Source organism: Phaethon lepturus, unplaced genomic scaffold, assembly GCF_000687285.1.
Source record: "Phaethon lepturus isolate BGI_N335 unplaced genomic scaffold, ASM68728v1 scaffold13301, whole genome shotgun sequence".
Classification (NCBI taxonomy): domain Eukaryota; kingdom Metazoa; phylum Chordata; class Aves; order Phaethontiformes; family Phaethontidae; genus Phaethon; species Phaethon lepturus.
The window spans coordinates 1-21,814 of NW_010517060.1; the positions used below are offsets into that span (position 1 = coordinate 1).

At 40.1% G+C, this 21,814-nt stretch overlaps 2 protein-coding genes across 2 annotated transcripts in view; one reads left to right on the forward strand and one right to left on the reverse strand.

Moving 5' to 3' along the window:
• Positions 1-8: 8 nt before the first annotated feature.
• SLC2A8 (solute carrier family 2 (facilitated glucose transporter), member 8) lies at positions 9-9,014 on the forward strand (the record flags this gene model as incomplete). The annotated part of the gene is made up of 10 exons (XM_010296268.1): positions 9-52; positions 276-435; positions 1,180-1,386; positions 3,827-3,926; positions 5,187-5,398; positions 6,099-6,242; positions 6,800-6,908; positions 7,694-7,867; positions 8,427-8,572; positions 8,748-9,014. Coding segments are annotated over 10 exons (1,434 nt in total), but the record flags the coding sequence as incomplete, so codon positions are not given.
• Positions 9,015-15,636: 6,622 nt separating this feature from the next.
• LOC104627878 (GTPase-activating Rap/Ran-GAP domain-like protein 3) overlaps positions 15,637-21,814 on the reverse strand; it is a gene marked incomplete at its 5' end in the record, with an annotated part of 10,229 nt that continues 4,051 nt past the window's right edge. The window contains 6 exons of the mRNA XM_010296270.1: positions 15,637-16,152; positions 16,894-17,005; positions 17,318-17,527; positions 19,164-19,299; positions 19,725-19,843; positions 20,280-20,387. Of these exons, the coding sequence (XP_010294572.1) occupies positions 15,996-16,152; positions 16,894-17,005; positions 17,318-17,527; positions 19,164-19,299; positions 19,725-19,843; positions 20,280-20,387 (842 nt within the window). The remainder of the gene's footprint in view (positions 16,153-16,893; positions 17,006-17,317; positions 17,528-19,163; positions 19,300-19,724; positions 19,844-20,279; positions 20,388-21,814) is intronic.

Sequence of the window (21,814 nt, forward strand, 5' to 3'; positions counted from 1 at the left end):
CAGAGGAGTCTCGCTGCCTGCTGAGTTACCCCGTTTCGGACTCTTACTCTAGGTGAGCGCGGGCGCCGCGACCCGCCGCTCTGGCGGGCTTGGGGACAGTGCTGACCGCCTTGGAGCTCAGCCGCAGCCGACAGTGGGGGGCGGCCGAGGCGAGTTCTGGGTCGAGCCCTCTGCCAGGCCTGCCTGAGCGTTACCGGCCCTACTAAAGGGCCAGAGCTGGGGCGGGAATCGGGAGGTGGGGGCAGCGTGATCCTTGTCGGCCTCTTCTGCCTCAGAGTGCAGAACAAGAAGCTGTACCTGGCCACGTTCGCTGCTGTCCTGGGACCACTTAGCTTTGGCTTCGTGCTAGGCTATAGCTCACCTGTTATTCCAGAGTTGACGAAAATCAACGATCCTAAATTAAGATTGGACAGCAATCAAGCCTCGTGGTTTGCGGTAGGTCTCTGTATGATGCATTACCATTACATGATTTCACTTGAAAGCATAGGTCAATAAGATGCTGCTTATGTGATGGGGTCTTACCCCTTTTAATCAGGGTAAATGCAGATCTTTATAATGGAATCCATTTTTTTCCTAAACTCAGTGATTGATTCAAATTTTTCCTGAGTAGCAGTGCTGTTATGCTCTGATACCTCTCAGTTAGCATATATTAATAAATGCCCCTAATATTTGAACCAATTTCTAGTGCTAAAATGTCATCTAACCATTCTCATGTTTCTCAGCTGAGCCTGTTAAGGGACCACAGAAAATAAACTTTTTAATAAATTAGTCCAATCCATCAACGTGGGTAATGTTTGCTTTTTGGATACAGGCTGGACTTCAGGTTAGTGAAGATAACAAATTCTTCAGGGCTTTAAAACAGTTTGAAAGGCCAGTTTGTGAATGGACAGGTTGGTAGACAGATTAGGAAAGTTACTGCTGCTTTTTTTTTTTCTTCTTCATTGAAAGTGCTTTGTATGTAATATGAAAATGACTTGCTGTTCAGTTGTGGTGAGTAGTGCTTCTTGACTATGTTTTGGTTAAGAAGTTAATGTTTATTTTGATTTTCAAAACACCTGTATACTCTTGCATTTTTTTTTTTTAAGCTGCTATTCACTTTTCAAGATTTTAAAAGAAATTTTTGTCTCATTTATTTTTATATGTGTATAATAATGGGGTTTTTTTACTTGTTTTTTGAAGTCAGTAGTAACATTAGGAGCTGCTGCTGGAGGAATACTAGGAGGCTATCTTGTGGATAAAGTTGGGAGAAAGCTGAGTCTAATGATATGCTCAATACCATATGTTTTCGGATATATAGTCATCATATCTGCTCAAAATGTTTGGATGCTTTATTTTGGACGAATGCTGACAGGCGTAGCCAGTGGAATTACTTCACTTGTTGTTCCGGTAAGTAAGATGTTTTTCTGGGTGTGTGTGCATCTGTGGTTGCTTTTTTGTTTGTGGGCTTTTTTGTTTCTTTTTCCATAGAAGTATTATAGGTGACTTGGGTGAAGTAACTGTAGCCAAGGCAGTTTGTGGATTTAGAAAAAAATGATTTTTATAGGATCATATTTTGCTTTGTTTTAATAATGAAGAAAATATAAATTTTGTTTCTTTTAGTGGCACTTCTGTGCTATGCATTCCTGATACAGTGATGTGATCTTTCATATTATTAGTCTTTTAATTTCATAGAATAGATTGGGTTGGAAGGGACCTTTTAAGGTCATCTAGTCCAACCCCGCTGCAATGAGCAGGAACATCTTCAACTAGATCAGGTTGCACAGAGCCTCATCCAACCTGACCTTGAATGTTTCCTGGGATAGGGCATCTACCACCTCTCCAGGCACCCTGTTCCAGTGTTTCACCACTCTCATCATAAAAAGATTCTTCCTTGTATCTAGCCTGAATCTACCACCTTCTTTTAGTTCAAAGCCATTACCCCTTGTCCAGTCATTACAGGCCCTGCTAAAATGTCTGTCTGCTTCTTTCCTATAGGCTCCATTTAAGTACTGGAAGGCTGCAATAACGTCTCCCTGGAGCCTTCTCTTCTCCAGGTTGAACAACCCCAACTCTCGCAGCCTGTCCTTATAGGAGGGGTGTTCTATCCCTCTGATTGTTTTTGTGGCCCTCCTCTGGACCTGCTCCAACAGGTGGTGAGGGCTCCAGAGCTGGATGCAGTGTGCCAGGTGGGGTCTCACCAGAGTGGAGTAGAGGGGCAGAATCCCCTCCCTTGACCTGCTGGCCACACTACTTCTGATGCAGCCCAGGACATGGTTGGCCTTCTGGGCTGCGAGCGCATATTGCTGGCTCTTGTCCAGCTTTTCATCCACCAGTACCCCCAAATCCTTCTCGGCAGGGCTGCACTCAATCCCTTCATTCCCCAGCCTGTAATGATATGAGGGGTTGCCCCAACCCAGGTGCAGGACCCCACACTTGGCCTTGTTGAACGTCATGAGGTTCACACAGGCCATTCCTCGAGCTTGTCCAGGTCCCTCTGGATGGCATCCTGTCCCTCAGGCGTGTCGACTGCACCACTCAGCTTGGTGTCTTTGGCAAACTTGATGAGGGTGCACTTGATCCCACTGTCTATGGCATTGATGAAAATATGAAACAGTACTCGTCCCAATACGGACCCCTGAGGGACACCACTCATCACAGATCTCCATCTGGACATTGAGCCATTGACCACTACCCTCTGGATGCGATCATCCAACCAATTCCTCACCCATTGAACAGTCCACCCATCAAATCCATCTCTCCCATTTAGAAAGAAGGAGGTTGTGGGGGACTGTGTCAAAGGCCTTACAGAAGTGACCCAGGTGCAGGACTTCTGCACTTGGCCTTGTTCAACGTCATGAGGTTCACATGGGCCCATTCCTTGAGCTTGTGCAGATCCCTCTGGATGGCATCCCATCCCTCAGGCGTGTCAACCGCACCACTCAGCTTGGTGAAATCTTCAAACTTGCTGAGGGTGCCCTTGATCACACTGCCTGTGTCATTAATGAAGATATTACAGAGTACAGGACCCAGTACAGACCCCTGAGGGACACCACTCGTCACCAATCTCTATCTGGACATTGAGCTGTTAACCACTACCCTCGGGGTGCAACCATCCAATGTAAGTCCTCATCCACCGAAGTCTCCACCTGTCAAATCCATCTCTCCAATTTAGAGAGAAGGATGTTGTGGGGGTTCCTGTCAAAGGCCTTACAGAAGTCCAGATGGATGACATCGGTATCTTTTCCCTTGTCCACTGATGTGGTCACTCCATCCCAGAAGGCCACTAGATTGGTCAGGCAAGCCTTGCCTTTGGTGAAGCTATGCTGACTGTCTCGAATCACCTCCCTGTCCCCCATGTGCCTTAGCACTGCTTCCAGCAGGAGGTGTTTCATGATCGTCCCAGGCAGAGAGGTGAGGCTGACAGGTCAGTAGTTCCCAGGGTCCTCCTTGCTACCCTTTTTAAAAAATGGGTGCAGTGTTTCCCTTTTTCCAGTTGCTGGGGACTTTACCTGACTCCCATGTTTTTTCAAATATCACGGAGATTAGCTTGGTAACTACATCAGCCAATTACCTCAGGACTCTGGGATGCATCTCATCAGGTCCCATAGACTTGCGCATATTCAGCTTCCTCAGATGGTCATGAACATGTTCTTCTTTTACAGTGGGAGCCAATGTACATTGCTAAGATGATACTTCTTTTACTCAATCCATTTTATTGAGGCTTTTTGTTTTTAAGGAAGGAAGTTGCTAGGAAATAATCTGTGTTTTTTCAGAAATGGATTACTGATCAAGCCGTTGATCCAAAATTGGATACAAGTAATTATTTGTTTTTCTCCGTGTGTTTTAGGTGTATATATCTGAAGTATCTCATTCTAAAGTCCGTGGTATGCTTGGCTCTTGTGTCCAGTTGATGGTGGTGACTGGCATACTGGGAGCCTACATTGCAGGTATTGGGGTTAGGGCTCCAGGTTACAAAAAAGAATTAGTACATTGTGGTGGGTTGACCCTGGGTGGATGCCAGGTGCCCACCAATGCTGCTCTATTACTCCCCTCCTCAGCTGGACAGAGAAGAGGAGATATAATGAAAGGCTTGTGGGTTGAGATAAGGACAGGGAGAGATCATTCACTAATTACTGTGATGAGCAAGACAGACTTGACTTGGGGAAATTAGTTTAGTTTATTACCAATCAAATCAGAGTAGGATAATGAGAAATAAAGCCAAATCTTAAAACATCTTCCCTGCATCCCTTTCTTCTTCCTGGGCTCAACTTTACTCCTGAATGCTCTCCTTTCTTCCACCCCGTGGCGCAGGGGGACAGGGAATGGGGGTTGTGGTCAGTTCATCACATGTTGTCTCTGCCGCTCCTCCCTCCTCACGGGAGGACTCCTCACACTCTTGCCCTGCTCCAGCATGGAGTCCCTCCTATGGGGGAGACAGTTCTCCATGAACTTCAACATGAGTCTTTCCCACGGGCTGCAATTCTTCACAAACTGCTCCATCCATGGGTCACTTCCACGGGGTGCTGTCCTTCAGGAACTGCTCCAGTGTGGGTCCCCCACGGGTCACAAGTCCTGCCAGCAAACCTGCTCCAACATGGACTCCTCTCTCCACGGGGCCACAGGTCCTGCCAGGAGCCTGCTGTGGCGTGGGCCTCCCATGGGGTCCCAGTCTCCTTCAGGCATCCACCTGCTCTGGCATGGGGTCCTCCCCAGGCTGCAGGTGGAGATCTGCTCCAGCATGGGGCTCCATGGGCTGCAGGGGGACAGCCTGCCTCACCATGGTGTTCGCTGTGGCCTGCAGGGGAATCTCTGCTCTCTGCTGCCTGCAGCACCTCCCCGCCTTCCTTCTTCACTGACCTTGGTGTCTTCAGAGTTCTCTCACATATTCTCACTCTTCCCTTCAGCTGCAATTGCACAGTTCCTCCCCTCGCCCTCCCTTCTTATATACGTTATCACTGAGGCGCTACCACCGTTGCTGATGGACTCAGCCTTGGCCAGTGGTGGCACTGGCTCAGAGATAGAGGAAGCTTCATAAAAGCCACCCCTGTAGTCCTCTCCCCCTGCTACCAAAACCTTGACACGCAAACCCAATACATACATGTAATGAAAGAACTACACTGAAGAACTGAAAGTAAATGTTAATTTGTTTGTGCAACTAATAGTTGTACAATTATTTGTTCATAGTCCTCTTTCTTTCCGTTACCCAGGAATAACACTGAAATGGCGTTGGCTGGCAGTGTTGTGTTCTTTTCCATCCTGCGTAATGCTGTTGTTCATGTCCTTCATGCCTGAAACACCGAGATTTCTGCTGAATCAGAACAAACACTCAGAAGCCATAGCTTCTTTGCACTTTCTGCGGGGACCACATGTGGACCATGAATGGGAATGTGGGCAGATTGAAGCCAGTGTTCAGGAGGAGGTGATGAGAATCTGGTTACTCTTAAAAAGCTTTTTGTATGGAGATAACATCTGAAAGCATATAACGTAATTAAAAGGGTTTTACCAAAGCTTGTTTAATAGCCTTTTCTACAAACAGTGTTCCAAATGATACTCAAGAAGCAAGTGAGATTCTTTGAATCTTTTTCCTCTACCTTTCAGCTGCATCTGCTATCCACTGTCGGCCTGCCATCAGTGTACATGAGTAGCAGTGGGGCTTGTGATCTTGTTAGTTGTATGACAGCTATCTAGTTTTTTGCTTTATTTAGCAATTTTGTAGGATTGTTCAACACCTCTAACACTAATTTCCTATTGCTTGTGTTGTATGAATGCATTTTTTCTTGCATCTCTAAAAGCATCATTTAGCCTCTTGTGACATGTGTGCTTAAATAGGCAGGTCTAATCATTGACATTCGGTTTCTGCAAAGCATAGATTCATTCACGTTAACTCTCTCTACTGTCAATTTCTGTCTCTAGAACCTGAGAAAAGGGGAAAAATGCTTTTCTGGAATTCTTTGATACTTCAAATCTCAACATTTTTACTGCTAAGGTGCTTAGTTTTGCTAAAGGGGGATTGGGAAACTGAATTTGAACGGATTGAAATGTTCTGAGGTTTGTTGGTTTTGTTCTTCGATTTAAAAAGTGAAAATTTTCACCAAATCATTGCTTCATCTTTTTAACAGGGACTGAATATCTCTGAATTTAAGAATCCCTCAATCTACAAACCACTTCTTATTGGTGTGGCTCTAATGTTCTTCCAGCAAGTAACAGGCATTAATGCAGTTATGTTTTATGCAGAAACTATCTTTGAAGATGCAAACTTCAAGGTAATCAGGGTGTGTTTCCAAACTGACAAATGTCTGTCAGTTTAGTCAGTGCTGTAGTAAGTCTAAAACACATAAAAAACTGACTTGATAATGATCCTGCCTGTGTCATAAATAACAGGGTTTGGGTTTTAGTGGGCTTTTTTGGTTTGTATTCTGGATACGTTCGTGATTGTGTTACTCTGGTGTACCTGAATGTTCTGGGTTTTTGGGGGGGGGCGGGGGAAGTATGGTTTACTGATCTGAAACATTTGATACTGATAGAAATTCCTCTTATAGTCATCTTCCCATATAATTTTTTTAATTAGAGTTGCAAATGCAATGTTTCAGAGAAGGTGAAACTCTAGGAGTTGTGGCTTATTTTAGTTTATTAAGAGGCCAGTATGTTGTGTTAGTTGGTGATGTCTTCTCCCACCTTGTTGTCTTCCCCCACCATTAATGTCTGTGGCATAGTTTGTTGTCTTTCAGATTCAAGAAACAAATGCATTTGTAATGCTTGATAAATGATCCTCTTACCAGCCTGAAAGAGCAAATTCTCACTACCTCTTACTTTATTTCAGGACAGCAGAATGGCTTCTGTTGTTGTGGGTTCCATACAAGTATGTTTCACTGCTGTGGCTGCACTTATCGTAGATAAAACTGGACGAAAAGTGCTGCTTTACGTATCTGGTAAAACATGTTACTGAATTTGTTCAATAAGACAACGCTGTTTGATATCACATACAGTAATTTTTAACTGTCAAGTTAAAAATTAAGTTTGTATTAAGTATTGCAATTTATGCATTTTTTAAGTAGTTTGGTTATATAAATATATATTTATATGAATATTTCTAATTTGGTATAACTATAGACTTAAACTCATAAGAGGAAACTATCATGTTATATGTACATTGTAGATGGAACCCCTTGAAACTACATATGGCTATCTTTTTGTCTTCTTACCAGGCCAGTTTTTATTTTGATATAGCTATGTCACCAAGACAATTCTTACTATTGTGATAATTTTTCTGCTTAGTAAGATTCAATGTCATGATACATTCCCATACCCAAGTTGTCAATAAACAGCTCCTTCAAAGTAATCTCTGTGGCTGCTGCTACTTTCATGGTGCATTGTGGTGTTCAGTTATACTGAACTATGTATTTTAACTATAGTTAAAAATTTTAACTTTACAAGTAAATAAGCTAAAGAAAACTTATTCTGTTTGATATAGTTGTTGTCCTGCACACTCAATAGTAATGACTGCTGTCAAGACTGTATTGTTTGGTTACTGTTTAGAATGCTTGTGTAGCATCTTCCACTCCTGTCAAGGCCAGTGTTTATTTCCAAGAACAGTATCTTTTAAGAAACACCTCTGTGAGGGCCAGCATATCTTATCTTTGGCTGATCAACTATGTCTCTCAGAAGAATACCCAAGCGGCAACCAGTGACAACTTGGTTGTTGTCTACTTTTCAGGGATAATCATGGCTGTCAGTACTGCATTGTTCGGGCTTTACTTTAAAATGGTCCTTCCAAGTGAAAACAACTCATCAAATCCTGATGTATGGTTCACTCTAAACTCAGCCTCCCCAGGAGCAGAAAGCAGCATATCCTGGCTTGCAGTAGTGAGCCTAGGGCTCTTTGTTGCTGGTAAGTGGAACAGGCCTCTAAGTAGCCATTACACAAAACTCAGACTGTCCGATGAATGTGACAGTTTTGTTCCATTTTGTCACATTATTGATGAATGGAAATGAGTTATGACTTCGAGAGACCTTTTCACGGTATAATGCAAAGCTGGGCTGAGTGTTCACAACCCTGGTGATAGAGCTAGCAGCTTAGTTAAGCCAATTCCCTGGAAAATGACTTTATACCTTCTTGTGCTAATAGTAATTTCTCAGGTTAAACTGCTTTACAGCAGCAGTTAGAAACAAAGTCATTTTTTTAAGCATACCACTTCAGAGACCTGGTGGTAAGAAGGTCTGCTCATTAAGAATATTCTTGTAATGAATTTGATGTAAAATGCACTAACGTTTACCATGCTGCCTGAAAATAACTTATGCTCTTTCCTTCTGGTAGCAGTACTGTTTCACTGGAATCATCCAAGAACCTAGAGTGAAAACTGCATCCCTCTTACTTAACTGACTTGAGCATCATTCAGTCTTCCATTTTAATACATACTTAACTTGTATTTCTTCTCTTCTGTTTGCAGGTTTTGCCCTTGGCTGGGGTCCGGTTCCATGGCTGGTGATATCTGAAATCTTCCCACTTAAAGCTAGAGGCATATCAAGTGGTGCTTGTGTGTTAACAAACTGGGTTATGGCCTTCTTGGTAACCAAAGAATTTAATGATTTTATAGTAAGCATCATAAATTATAATCCAAAGTTTCTTTTCGTAGGGAAATTTATCAAAGATGCTCCTGAGAGAGCCTTGAGCCGTAGTCTTCTCTGGCAATACAGAACTGTAGTTGTACAATAATGAACTGTAATAATGTGGTGTAATAATGTGGTTTTTGTTGTTTCCCTTCCCTCAGGTTTTCTTAACATCCTATGGCACGTTTTGGCTCTTCTCTGCCTTCTGCTGCCTCAGTGTAACTTTTACAGCCTTTTATGTTCCTGAAACAAAAGGACAGACCCTGGAACAAATTGAGGCCTACTTCAGAAGATCTTAAGGCTTTTTATATTGATATAAAACCTTCACACCATGAGTTATGGTGCTATGGTTAAGACTAACTGCACGACATGGCAGACATCTAAGTTACTAAACTTGGTATCAAATGGTTTTAATGAATTGTGTAAAAGTTGAATTCTGTTTTTAAAAAAAATCTGGGGGGATCTGCATACTCCCTGTAGTAAATCTCCCTTGTGCAGGTCTTGGACATACTCTTTTTCTTTGATTCCTGTGTTCTTTTCACCTGGTGCAGACTGACTATAATGGCCAAATAAGAATGTTAAATGTATTGGCCAGTATTTTTTTTCCAAGATGTAAATTAAGATATAATTTTGTAAATAAATAAGTTAAATCTCCTTGCTCCACTTTACCTTTCCCTTGATGGCACATGTTACAGTAAAGCAATGAATGAGATAGCCTGCCTAATGTTAATTTCAGACTGCAGTGCTTTTAACTTGTGTTGCTGCTACTATTTCTGGGATGCCTGACCATGGAATAAGTCTTTGTCCCAACTGGAGATGAATGCTTGCCTTTCCTGGGTGTTAGTGTTAAGTTAGCATTATTTTTCCTTTTGCTGTGTGGGCTAGGAACGCATTTAAATCACAAGAAGGATTGTAGCTCTTAGGAGAATGTATTTCAGAATTCAGGAAAGAGCATTGCTTTTTCAAAAGGAATTACAAGGTCTTGTAGACAGCGAGAATATGCTCTTAGCCAGAAAAGGAGAAAAACTCTCTTTTATAGTGTTAATTTAAGAGGTAAAGATCTCTAACTGGACCAGGTCTCTGAAAGTCTAAAAGATGCCTGGAAACACAAACCAATGCTGGATTATAGTTCTTGTCAAAGATGGGGTCATGCTTAAGACAAATACCATTCTCACAGGCATGATACAGCACTTAAATGAATGACATCTCTGAAACAAAATTTCTAGAGAACTCAAATGGAAACAGTAATCCAGAGCTGTCAGCAATAGTGTACTACCTCCTGTCTTTTTAATGTCTTGTCTCATGAACCAAATTTGGAAAAACCATTAGTTCTGCATGTGTGAAAGTAGTGAGGTCAAATTCATGGTTTATTACATACGAAGGAATAAATCATCTGTTACTCCTTCACAATGGTGATAAATGGCACTTAAAACAGTTCCAGCTGTGATAGGACTGTTTCTATTTGGATGTCACATCTAAAACACAAACCATACACACTGTCACATTAAAAACAATGGTAATACATTGGCATTTAGGAGCAGTGGTAGATAAAGAGTTGTTGATCACAAATGTAGCAACAGTCTTAACAATATGCAATTACTGAATTACAAAGCTAACATTCAAAGACTTAGTTAAAACTGACATTCCAGGTTGATAACACTTTTTGCATAAACCTTTGAGACACAACATTTTCCATTCAGCCAGAGAAATACCTAACAGACCTATAAATAAATATGCAGAAAATAATATCTTAAATTTTCTCTTCCAATTAATTTCCAGTAGCAAACAGGAGTCAGTTACTTGAAGGTCAGCAACAAAGTGAAGCTGCTAGGCCATACACAGGCTGGTGAAGTTGCTGTGCTCAACTAGTGAGTAAAAATACTTTCTAACCTGCATGCAAGTACAGATGTTTGCTGCATACTGTCATATGAACTTTCCCGTATTGTTAATATCAAGTTCTCAGGCTTAGCCTATCTGAGAAAATACTGTTTTAACAGAATTAGCAAGCACTGTGCATATGAACCATAACATCAAATTGTTAATAAGGACAATAGTATGGTACTCATTTTGATACACAGAAGGCAACAAAAATGATTCTGAAATACGTTATCACTTGTAAATGGGATTTCGCCCCCCGCCTTGTAAGATTGCAATACTTTAGATTCCTATGTATGCTTAGGACTTTTAATCCCTTAAAACATATGGTAGAAATTACAAATATATACACATACATTTGTGTATATATATTAAAAACCACATCCAAAGGATTATATACCTCAAATGCAGACTAAGCCAAAAGCTCTGGGAAAGGTGCTTGCATCTGTTAAGCACAAGTTATAGATGCACACCTTTAAGAAGACATGCATGAACACGAATCCATGGCTTGGTATATAGAATGGCAGGAAGTAAATGTCTGGAGCAGCAATCTTGACTATATGTAACTGGCTATGTAATAGTGTTACACTTCACGCAGGTGGTGCCTGTTCCCTGCCCTATTAAGAATTGCTTAAATATAGCTGACTGGTCTAGTACTACAAAAAAAATTAAAATATGTATTTTAATTTGAATCTACCAATCAATTACAAATGCTTGCACATGTATAGAAATAGTCACATGAAGGCAAACAGCAAACCTGCTATTCATTCTGGGTGCCACTTGCCTCCTGTATGTTATGCATTGCAAAAAACTGAAAACAACTAACCAACCAAAACAAAAAATCCACCCCAGCCCCAAACCAGGAAAGGACACTAATCACAACAGGTCCTACTTGTTCCTTACAAACCAGGAAACTAAAGGTATCCATACATCCATTCCACCCTAGAGCCCTGATCTCTCACTACCATAAATAGCACTTAGCCCTTTCAAATTGCATGTGGGTGTTTATCTCTCCTTACAAGGAAGTGTTTTGTTACTTTCAAACATTTATAAAATTTATGTGTACTGCATGGCCTCTAGAGGAAAGAGCTGGACAAAAATGATTGTGAGTCTGCAACAGTTCCTAAAGCCCAAGCCATATAGACCTTGGGAAGGGCTGCATATTATGTGTGTGTGAAAGAATTAACTTAGCTTGTGTGTCTCAGGGGTCTTGAGTCCTAATCACACTTCAAAGCTGTAGTGGTGGTCTATATGCATGCTGTAATGCAAACGCAGCACAAAGATGAGGAGTAGATCAAAATGTTGCATTTTGAGTCTGTCTGAACAGACTCAACGTGCAACAACATGGCACTGAACAACATGACAGTGATGCTCTTTTGAACGGAGGGGTGTGGGTGTTGGTACTGGACTAGACGATCTGCAGTGGTACCTTCCACCCTCAACTATTCTGTCATTCCATGTGTCATTACCCATGCTGGTGAGGAGGCACGAGTACATTCTAAATTAACTGCCTGTACAGTCTAATGCTTGCACCAAAGTAAACGACATTCCTATAATTTCATCAAACTAAGGCACAGTGCTGAAGTGGTGACAATACCATTAGCCAGGAGGGGGTAACAGCCCCGTCTCCTCCAAAAAATCCATCATGTTGGGATAGAAAATCTTTCTTGCAGAAACTTATCTGTTGTAAAAGTCCAGAACGGGCCTTCAGTTGAGCTTAGCTTGATAGCAAGTGTTCAACTTGGTAACAATTCTTCCTTCATGGAAATAATTTCTGCCATCCATCTGTAGCAAGATTTTTCAGTATTCCTCTGAATACTGAATAATAGAACAACACCCATCTCACACAGCTGTAGATTCAAAGATTACCTTTTTTCTCATCCCTGCAATGGTTAGCCAACACCAAGAATGCAGGCTAAAAACAGCTTTAACATAACATGTGAAAGTAGGAACGGTTGTGCTTAAGGTAGACATGGCTACAACTTGTGCCCAAGACTACTTCCTAAGTTTTAACGAGCAGATGCATGCACATGCTGGAAAAGCAGAAGGGAAATAACATGGCTGTAAGGCTGGAGTGAATTACAGTAATAGCTGTCCATCCCAGTAGCCTTCCAGCAAACCTTGTCATCTGATACTGATCTTAAGTAGGAGAGGTTGCATAGACGTATAAATACCTTGCCCTTTATAAATGATGTACAAGAGCTCACATATCAATACCACCACTTGTCTTTTGTTTTGCTTTTAATTAGCAGTCTGAATGGTATGGATCTAAGACAATATTTTGAGAGAAACAATGGCTAGAAGCTAGTTCAGAGGATGCCAACTCATCACACTAAGAGGCATGTAACTCATGGAAATCTGATGAGACTGTTAAAAGCCCACAGAAACCACAGCCTTATACCGTGGATGTTTGTCCAGCTGTGCCAGCAATTTCACACTATTGTGTGATATTTTGTCTTTTGATACAGTAAATGTGATAAAGACATTCACAGAATTTGGTTCTTGTGGCTTGTGTCAAACAAAATTGGAACAGTATTACCGTGTTCTCTGCCTTCTACTTTTATTCTGCGCTGCTCTCATACAGAAAGTAGGTAGTAAACTATATATTAAATGACCTTAAAGCCTCAGCTACCCTCTCTAGGTGTCATGTAAACCAAACTACTTTGCCTGATCCCTCCCAACTTCTTTTGCTAGGTCTAATAATATCCCTAGGTCCCTGCAAGACATGCTGATTAATTACAGAAGCAAAAACTCAAGAAGTGGCAAACTTGTTAAGGCACTTACTGCATACATGAGGAATGAAGACAAGTAATTTTTCTCCAGGGTTCAGATCCTTCTTGTCCTATATGAGTAATAGTCTGTTAGGTCTGGTAGTTCCCATTGTGACCTGTGTAACAGCTCGCACCTGACCCATGAAGTCAAGCTATAGCATAAAATTCAGGTGGGAGGTGGAGAGGGAGGCAGTTGCTGGGCTTCCCTCTTCAAACTATACCACCATCCTGTTCTACATAAGTACCATGAAGCTAGTCAGATCTGGTTTTGTATAGCTTAAGCAGTCAATTAATCTGTACTCCTTACAGTCCTTTTGCTGCTTGCTTGTTAGTATTTGCTAGATGTTGTCAATGCTGTGATTACAGGTGGAGCTTCAAAGGTTCTCACACACACACACTCTCTTGCTTTATGGCAATACTTTACAGCAACTGCTGTGGTTCCTGTTAAGGCAAGTAACTCTTGCTTTATGGCCCCTCCTTCTATAATCATCTTGGTTATGATGCAAATGACACATCTGTATGCATCCTGACTACCATCATAGCCAGCAGTCAAGCTTTCTGCCAAGCCTTTCTCATTCTTCTTGATCTCCCCAGAGCTCCATCTCTAAGGCTTGTCTTTCAGGATACCTAAATGTGTTTGTTCAGGTTCTTCAAAACAAGTTTTAAAATCTCCATATATTGCTTCAACTGCTATCGGAACGATGGTTTAGTCGTGTTAAATCATGCCAGAATAGCACAGGTGAACATTGCAATATATTTAAAATCTGATATCCTAACAGTGCAAAGTAAAGTTTCCAGTTAAAATTACATTTTAACTAAAGCCCCAATTTTGCTAGAGTCTTCAAAAAACACTCACATAGCAGAAATTAAATACTGCATCGAGAAATCAAGTTTATGGAAAAAGGTGATACTTTTGCTTTCCAAAAACATCTAAGTGCTCCCTAAAGTGGATTCAGAAAGTCCACAGAAGTGTTTACAACTTCTGGGAGAATAAGCACCATGTGATACTTTCAGATTGACTTTTTTAAACCTTAGATACCCAGACAAATAGGACAGGGTAAATTAACACAGTCTCTGGAACTACCATTCTCAAAAAAAATTACAAGCTCTTGCAAAGACTTTGAGCTGGCACTTCCTTTTAGATGCTTATTAAGGTTCACCCCACAAATCTAAGGGTGTAAAGATACTAAAATAATAGCAGCCACTGGTAAATACTGCTTCTACTCCTAGATTAATTACTGTTGAAAATATTGCTCCTTTTCTTGATCAGCCATTCCAGTTGAGAGTAAGAAGTGATCCTTTCAGATAAGGCCTTGCATATTTTCTTGGGTGGAGCAACTAAGCCATTACAATAAACTGGGCAAAAAATACTTTGCAAAAACACTTTTACATTCAGACAAACCGAAGCAAAAGTAACACATCTCCAGATGGTCGTGCCTGGACAGAAAGTGACATCATGACACATGAATGGTATTACAAAATAAAATCAAGGATACTGAAGTATTTCTACATACTAAGACATACTTGCTAATAAATCTAAAATCTTCATACATAAAAAGCCTGGAAGCATCACACTTTCATGAAACAAAATAAACAAACAGAAAAATCCAAACAAAACAAAACCCTTTCAAAATACTGTCCAAAGTTGATTTTTGGCATAGAGGAAAGGTTTAAAAAAACAAGTAAGTTTTAAACACAAAACCCTGTCTTTTAACATAACAAAAGATGTGAGATAACTATTGCATCATAGAAAAGTGGATTCTTAGCAGTGAAATTTCATTCTGGATCCAGTTAGAAAAATATGATTATCTAGAATAATGACTTCTACTGTTGGTGCAAGAGCAGACAACAGCTAATGCTGATGCCTGCATTGGAATCTTTGTGTAGTCAGAAAGAAAATCAGAGGTTGGCTCTTCTGCCTGTATGGGATAATCTGTAGGTGCACTACAGTAACAGTTTTCCAGTAGATAGAGAAATACGGTTGGGTTTTTTGTTTGTGGGTTTTTGTGAGGTTTTTTTTTTTTTAACTTCCAATTCTTAGGGAATATTTTGAAAGTTCATGTTTTCTATAAAAAGTCTACCTGATCAAGGATTCTTAATGCCGAAACAGTTTTCAAGCTTCTTTAAAAAATGAGTATAGACAGGCCAGAGCAAAGAAAGCAGCATCTTCATATCTTACCTCATCTTTATAGAACATCCTTGATTCTTCAGCAAACATATCACAGCTGCATCATTTCAAGGACAGACTGCACTGTTTGGAAAGACCTGGTCTGCAAGTCTTTTTTTTTGTTGTTTTGTTTTGTTTGGTTTTTTGAAGACTGAAAAACCAAAAGGAGTGATTTATGTTTGTTATAGAATTCCTCCTCCTACACGACATACACTGTTGTAAAACAATTCATGATAGTAATAACAGCAATTAACTTAGCTTAATATCATTCAGGTACTTCAAATTATAAGAAGCTCAGAACAAGTAATACTTCTTATTTACTTCAGTTTCAACCTAAATCTCTCATTCATTACCTACTGTTAGAATGCCACAAAAAGTAATGGTTCATTAACTGAGAAAAGAAAACATACCTATGTCAAAGATATAAGCATCACCAAATCAGGCTGAGCTAGCCAGAACAACATGGGTTCTATAAAGATTAACCACCAACACTTCCAGCCACATTTTACACTAGAAGCAGTGCTTGTGACATTCCCACAGAGCTCACAGAGTTGTAAGAAAATGTGAAGTAAGGAAGAAAGGTTTTAAGACTGTCTTTACTTCAAGTCAATGATGTCTTCATCATATAAAGAAATGAGCTGAAATGGATAGCTAGATGGTGAGCTCTCCTCCCTGTTTGCTAAAGTATCGGGATCTGAACTAGTAGAAAGATGACGTCCTTCAGAATAGCTTTCAAAAGAGCTTGAGATTAACCTGAAAAGAGGAAGACAAAAGTTACTAAAAAAATACACAGATCAGGGCAAGTAGGATCAATGGCTATTTCTAGATTCAGTCAAGTTATCCTAAAGACAGACACAGACCACTAAAACTAAGTTTCTCCCTGTTTTACTCTGCTGAGAATCCTCAAAAGGCAATGTTAATGAAGCCTGCTGCCTAATTAATTTCCAAATAGTGAAATACATCAAATATGGTTTTACATTGCAGCAGATTTTTTGTTTGTTTTGTTAATCTCAGTCTACTGTATGTTGGCTGAATTCTGCCACTACTCTACACAAACATAGGTTGTGAAAACAAGAGAATGGCAGTGGGGACAGGTAAGCAGAGCCAAACAGACAAATGCTATGGTGTTTCTTTGCAAAACGTATTCTGGAAATAGCAACACAAGAGCATATGAAAAAACCAGCAAGCGAGCCTGCACAGTGCAAATCTAGTCGTCCAAATCCTAACAACAGGCTCAACTGCAGCAGGTCCCTATAAAATCCCATTTAGTCTTGCTTTGCTCATTAACCCGTCTTTAACAAAAAGTATAATAATTTCAGTACTTCTAGCATTCAGATACTCCAATAAACACATTAGCATGAAATTCAGATTGGTATACAAATGTCTCAGTCAGACCCATGCCAACTGAGATAAGCATGAACAGGTTGAAAAACAATCAATTCTGAAAACATTTACAGTCTAACTTAGTTTCTTTTCTAAAGCCAGTATATTTACCTGTCACTACTAGTTGATCTTATTGCTCCCTGCTTGGGATCTGACTGTCTTCGAGGAACCTTTTTTTGCTTCTGCGCACTTTCTGTCTTGGGTATAGGCTCATCCAAGAGGCCTCAATAAAGGAATAAAAGACTTAATACTCTCAACAGAAAATAAAGCATTCATGGAAATGTTAAGGTACCTGTTGCTGGTTTCCATTATTAAGTAAATAGTTTCTACCTGGCTTAGAATATGGTCACCTTAATTATGATCAGACACTGGCTAGACTATTTGTAAATAATGTTTTCTCACAGTTTCATTTGTTTGTTTATACTCCTATTTATGAATACTGGTTGCATGTTACAAATCTGATTGTGATGGTCCAAACATTAGAAATTACATACTTGGCAATCAATATACGCACTGAAGAATGAGGAGAGTTTACCCAGCAATTCTTTACGTGTTCTGCTTGCAATTTCTTTAATTTCCATACGAGATAAGGATAGTGAGTGAGTAACTGGAAGAGAGGCAATGCCACTGGATGCTGTGGTAGTGATGACCTTGGGAGCCAAAGGTGACTTCAGAGGTCGTTCAATGCTTCGCCCAACGAGATTACTGAGAGGAATTTTGTACAGGTTTTTGCATGGAGCTTCAACTGAAACACAGAAAGAAAAAGAATGTTATACTTTCACCATAGAGTAAGTTCTTCATACTTCCAAATGAAAAGTTATACTCATTGTGCTGGGTGCTTTTTAACTGAAATAACAAAGATCCTCCTTGCCCCAGAGATCTTTCAATATAAATAGGCTAGGAGGAGGAAGAAATACAACCACATTGTGCAGACCTGCAATTTGACTTAGAGAGAAAAAGAAGATTGACTCTTTGAGATGTTATGAATCAGCAGTGGAACCAGAAAGTAAATTTACATGTCCTGAGGCTGGTATTCTGACTATCACACCATGACTCTGCACTCTGTGCAATATTCTCCATGTATTTTAATATGTTGTAAGTATATTGGAGCCTGGATCCCAAGTAGTTTAAATTATGGCTCCTCTTCTTAGGTGACATAAAATACCATGTGTTTTCCTAATTCCTAGAAAAAACCTAAACAATTTACCATCAAATAGCACTGCCTTTTAAAAACTGAAATTGTGATTCCTTTCTCCTTTCTCCTTCTGCCAACAGTACAGCAGCAGATTCAAGTGAGGAAGATATACATACGTCTTGCATTGTGTAGTTGATATTCCCTTGTTTCTCCATTATTGTTCCTGTATAAACTGATTGTTTGCAGATCATGATATACTAAATGGACTGTGCAAACTCTTTCTAGGCTAGAACTTCTTACTTTTGGTTTGCAACAGAGCTTTAACCATCCAATGGCTGTTTAGCTTTTCTTAAATGAAAGGAATGGTGTCTGTGAAATCTCAAGTTTTCCAGCAATTTTCTACCTCTTTTTGCATTATTAGTCTTGGCCATGTTGCCAAAGATTCATCAAGCTACTGAAGCTTAATTCCTCTCCTCCTACAGAAATTTCAAAGATTTCTTCAAAACAGTGCTACCATGCATTCAGAAGAGATACTGTGAGGCACAAGCTCAGCCAGGTGCTCCATATCTGTGGATAAACACCTGAAGTACTGTGTTCAGCTCTGGAGCCCTCAGCACAGGAAAGACATGGACCTGTTGGAGCAGGTCCAGAGGAGGCCACAAAAACAATTGGAGGGATGGAACACCTCTCATGAAGAAAAGCTGAAAGAGTTGTGGTTATTCAGCCTGGAGAAGAAAAGGCTCCAGGGAGACCTTATTGCAGCCTTTCCGTACTTAAAGGGGGCTTATAAGAAAGATGGGGACAGACTTTTTAGCAGGGCCTGTTGTGACAGGACAAGGGGTAATAGTTTTGAACTAAAAGTTCAAATCAAAAGGATTTGAACCAGATACATGGAAGAAGTTTTTTTATGATGAGGGTGGTGAAACACTGGAACAGGTTGCCTGGAGAGGTGGTACATGCCACATCCCTGGAGACATTCAAGGTCAGGTTTGACAGGGCTCTGAGCAACCTGATCTAGTTGACGATGTCCCTGCTCACTGCAGGGACTAGATGACCTTTAAGTGTCCCTTCTAACCCAAACTATTCTATGACAAATAGAAAACCTCTGTCTTCCAGACTCTTGGCTAGGAACTCAAACATCTTTTACCTGATCAATTTCGTCTCACTAAAGATCAGCTGTAGTGAGATGTGATAGCTGTTGGAATGATCAGAAATTGTTATTCAAGCTGCCTGGAAGATGTCTTACCTTCTAGAGAAGAAAGAGGACATTCTGGCATTTCATAAGCTGTTGGTGTTTGCGGAGAACTCCTTGAACTCATTTCCTTAGAGCTGCTGTCAGATGATCCACTTACTGCAGCAGTGGCTTTAAAATAAATATCTGACTGAAATGACAAGTAACTCATCATTAGTATAGCAAGACTTTCTTAACCATCTTCTGAGTAAGAGCTCAAATGCTTGTCCACTATGTTCTATTGCCACTATTGCTGTATCATTGCTAAGTCAACTAAGGTTGATCATGGAAAGGTTATCCCACTATAAGTGGAGGGAACATCTGTGATGTTGAAGATAGCTTTTCCCCGTAAACAGTCAAATATCTCTGATCCGCATTACTGTGGGCAATAAAGGACAGCAAGATCAATTCTGATTCTCTTTGTACTATATATAAACTAAGAGCACACAGGTGAACAGATCAAGTAGCACGTGTTTCAGTTTTGGTTTGTCTGGTTTTTGGCTGCAGCAACTTTTTATGCAATTTAGATCCCAACATATCACAGAAATAGTCAAACATGATTTTCCTGTGTCTTACCCTTGATGCTACAAGTTGAAGCTCAGGCACAACTGCTGTGTGGACTAAGTTCCCATTCACCACTAATCGGATCTCAATGGAGTCAGTAGTGAAGGCAAGGATATAAGGGAAAGCACAGACTGCAATGAAACAAAAATTATTTGGCAAGGAAAAATGGTTGATGTAAATATTTCTTGGATACTCCATGAAAACTGTTCTTGAGTATCTGACCTCTTCTGGCATCCCCCTTTCCTATGAAAAGGGTTGTCTAACATACTGATGGACATTGAGCTACATGAAGCCTGAAGAAAACTTCACTCTCCATGCCTGGCAGAACATAGACTGAATGGAAAATGAGAAACAGAAAAAAAGAAACAAAAGTTCAGCAAAGGAAGAACTTGTCATCAAGGGTCCACTTTTAAAAATTATCATATGCAGAAACTTAGCTAAAGTGGTACCATGAATGTAACGTGCTTATTCCTAGCACACATACTGTAATTCTACTAATAGCCAAGTGCAAGCCTAAATGGTAATTAAAAAAACCTGCCATCTAGTAAAAAAGATTTATTTTCTTACCAACAGCATAAGGAACTTGATTCCAGCTGAAGTGGAAGTCATAAGCTGATGGCTGGATCAGTGGAGAACCTCCATTGAAAGGATATACCTTTCTGTATTGGCAAACATCTGTAATAACAAAAAAAGCAGCATCCATCACCTTACACTACAAGTGACAAACACCAACTTTATACGCAGATTTTGCAGAAGTGTGGGCATTACATATATAATAAAACATTATGTAGAAGTCCCTCTATCTAAACAGATAAAGGAGATGTGCTTCCTCTGCAAACACAGCATTTGAAAGATCAAAGGAAAGATCTACATTTTAATAAGTTGTCATATTTCACAAAGTAAGTATTACTCTGTTGCAACAGTTATCAGTTCCTTACCTTGTCTACAGATAGAGGAATAATCAAGAAAAAAAAATTAGAAAGCAGTGTCAGCAGAACTGTATCTCTCTGTCCGAAAGAACTGCCCTTCAAGCAGCCATATGCTAGCACAGTTTACGTTCTTTGAAGGTTGTTATACACACGGGATATTATAGATGCCAAGACTTTGTTAAGCATATAACTTGTGAACCTACTTCTTAGCTGCTCTAAGTCCACTGATTCTGAAATTAACAGTCTTTCTATGAGTCAGACATGAATGCTGGCTTATAATTTCATAGATCTGGATAATGGGGCACTTAACCTTCCAGTGCCAACAGATTTTTCTTTAAACACATGCACTAGTGCTGATCAAACATCTATTAAAGTTCAGGACTTGAGAAGTTATATCAGCAAACAATAAGAAATCTGAAAGATGAGATGCAATTTCAATCATCTTTTTTTCTTCACAAGCTCATATGAATGTACCGGGGGCTCCAGGTAAACATCTACGACTGTCTCAAATATGCGCTGCTTCCAACTCTTTTATATTTTTTTTCCCTGTAATTGAGGTCCTTAGACTGAATCAAAGTTTACAGACAGAAATGTATTACAGGTGTTTTTCTAAATACAAACTTAGGACACTGCCAAATCCTGTGTATTCATATTTGTTCTATGATGATACTTTCAGAATTATAAAACTCTCTAAAGAACAAACGTAAATTTCCCTGTGATACTGTCCTAGAAATAGGAATTCAAATCACTGCAAGCCCATGCAGCACCTTTATTTCAACTTTAAGATCAGCTAATTTTGTTAGCTTTGGCTCAGCAATGGGTCTATTAGAAGGGAACTGATTCCATGCAGAAATATAGGTGGAAATTCATTATGCTCTGTCAGGTAGCTTTTTGGTTCTGAAGCAGTGCTAAGTGAATCAGAACCAGGTAGGATCTGGCAAGCTACCAGAACCAATAAGACTTCATAAGAGACACTTAAAACTTGCTCTGTGGTACTAATCTGATAGCCAGTGCTAGAACATAGGTGTATTTATCCTGTCTCCATCAAGCTCACTTTGGAGAGGCAAACAGGACACTCCTTCTGCAACAGAGAAAGCTGTGCCTTGTCCTTCAGCATTGCCTCATAAAGGCTGCTTCATGCTAAAAGCTTTTATTTTCATGAGGATCGGCAGA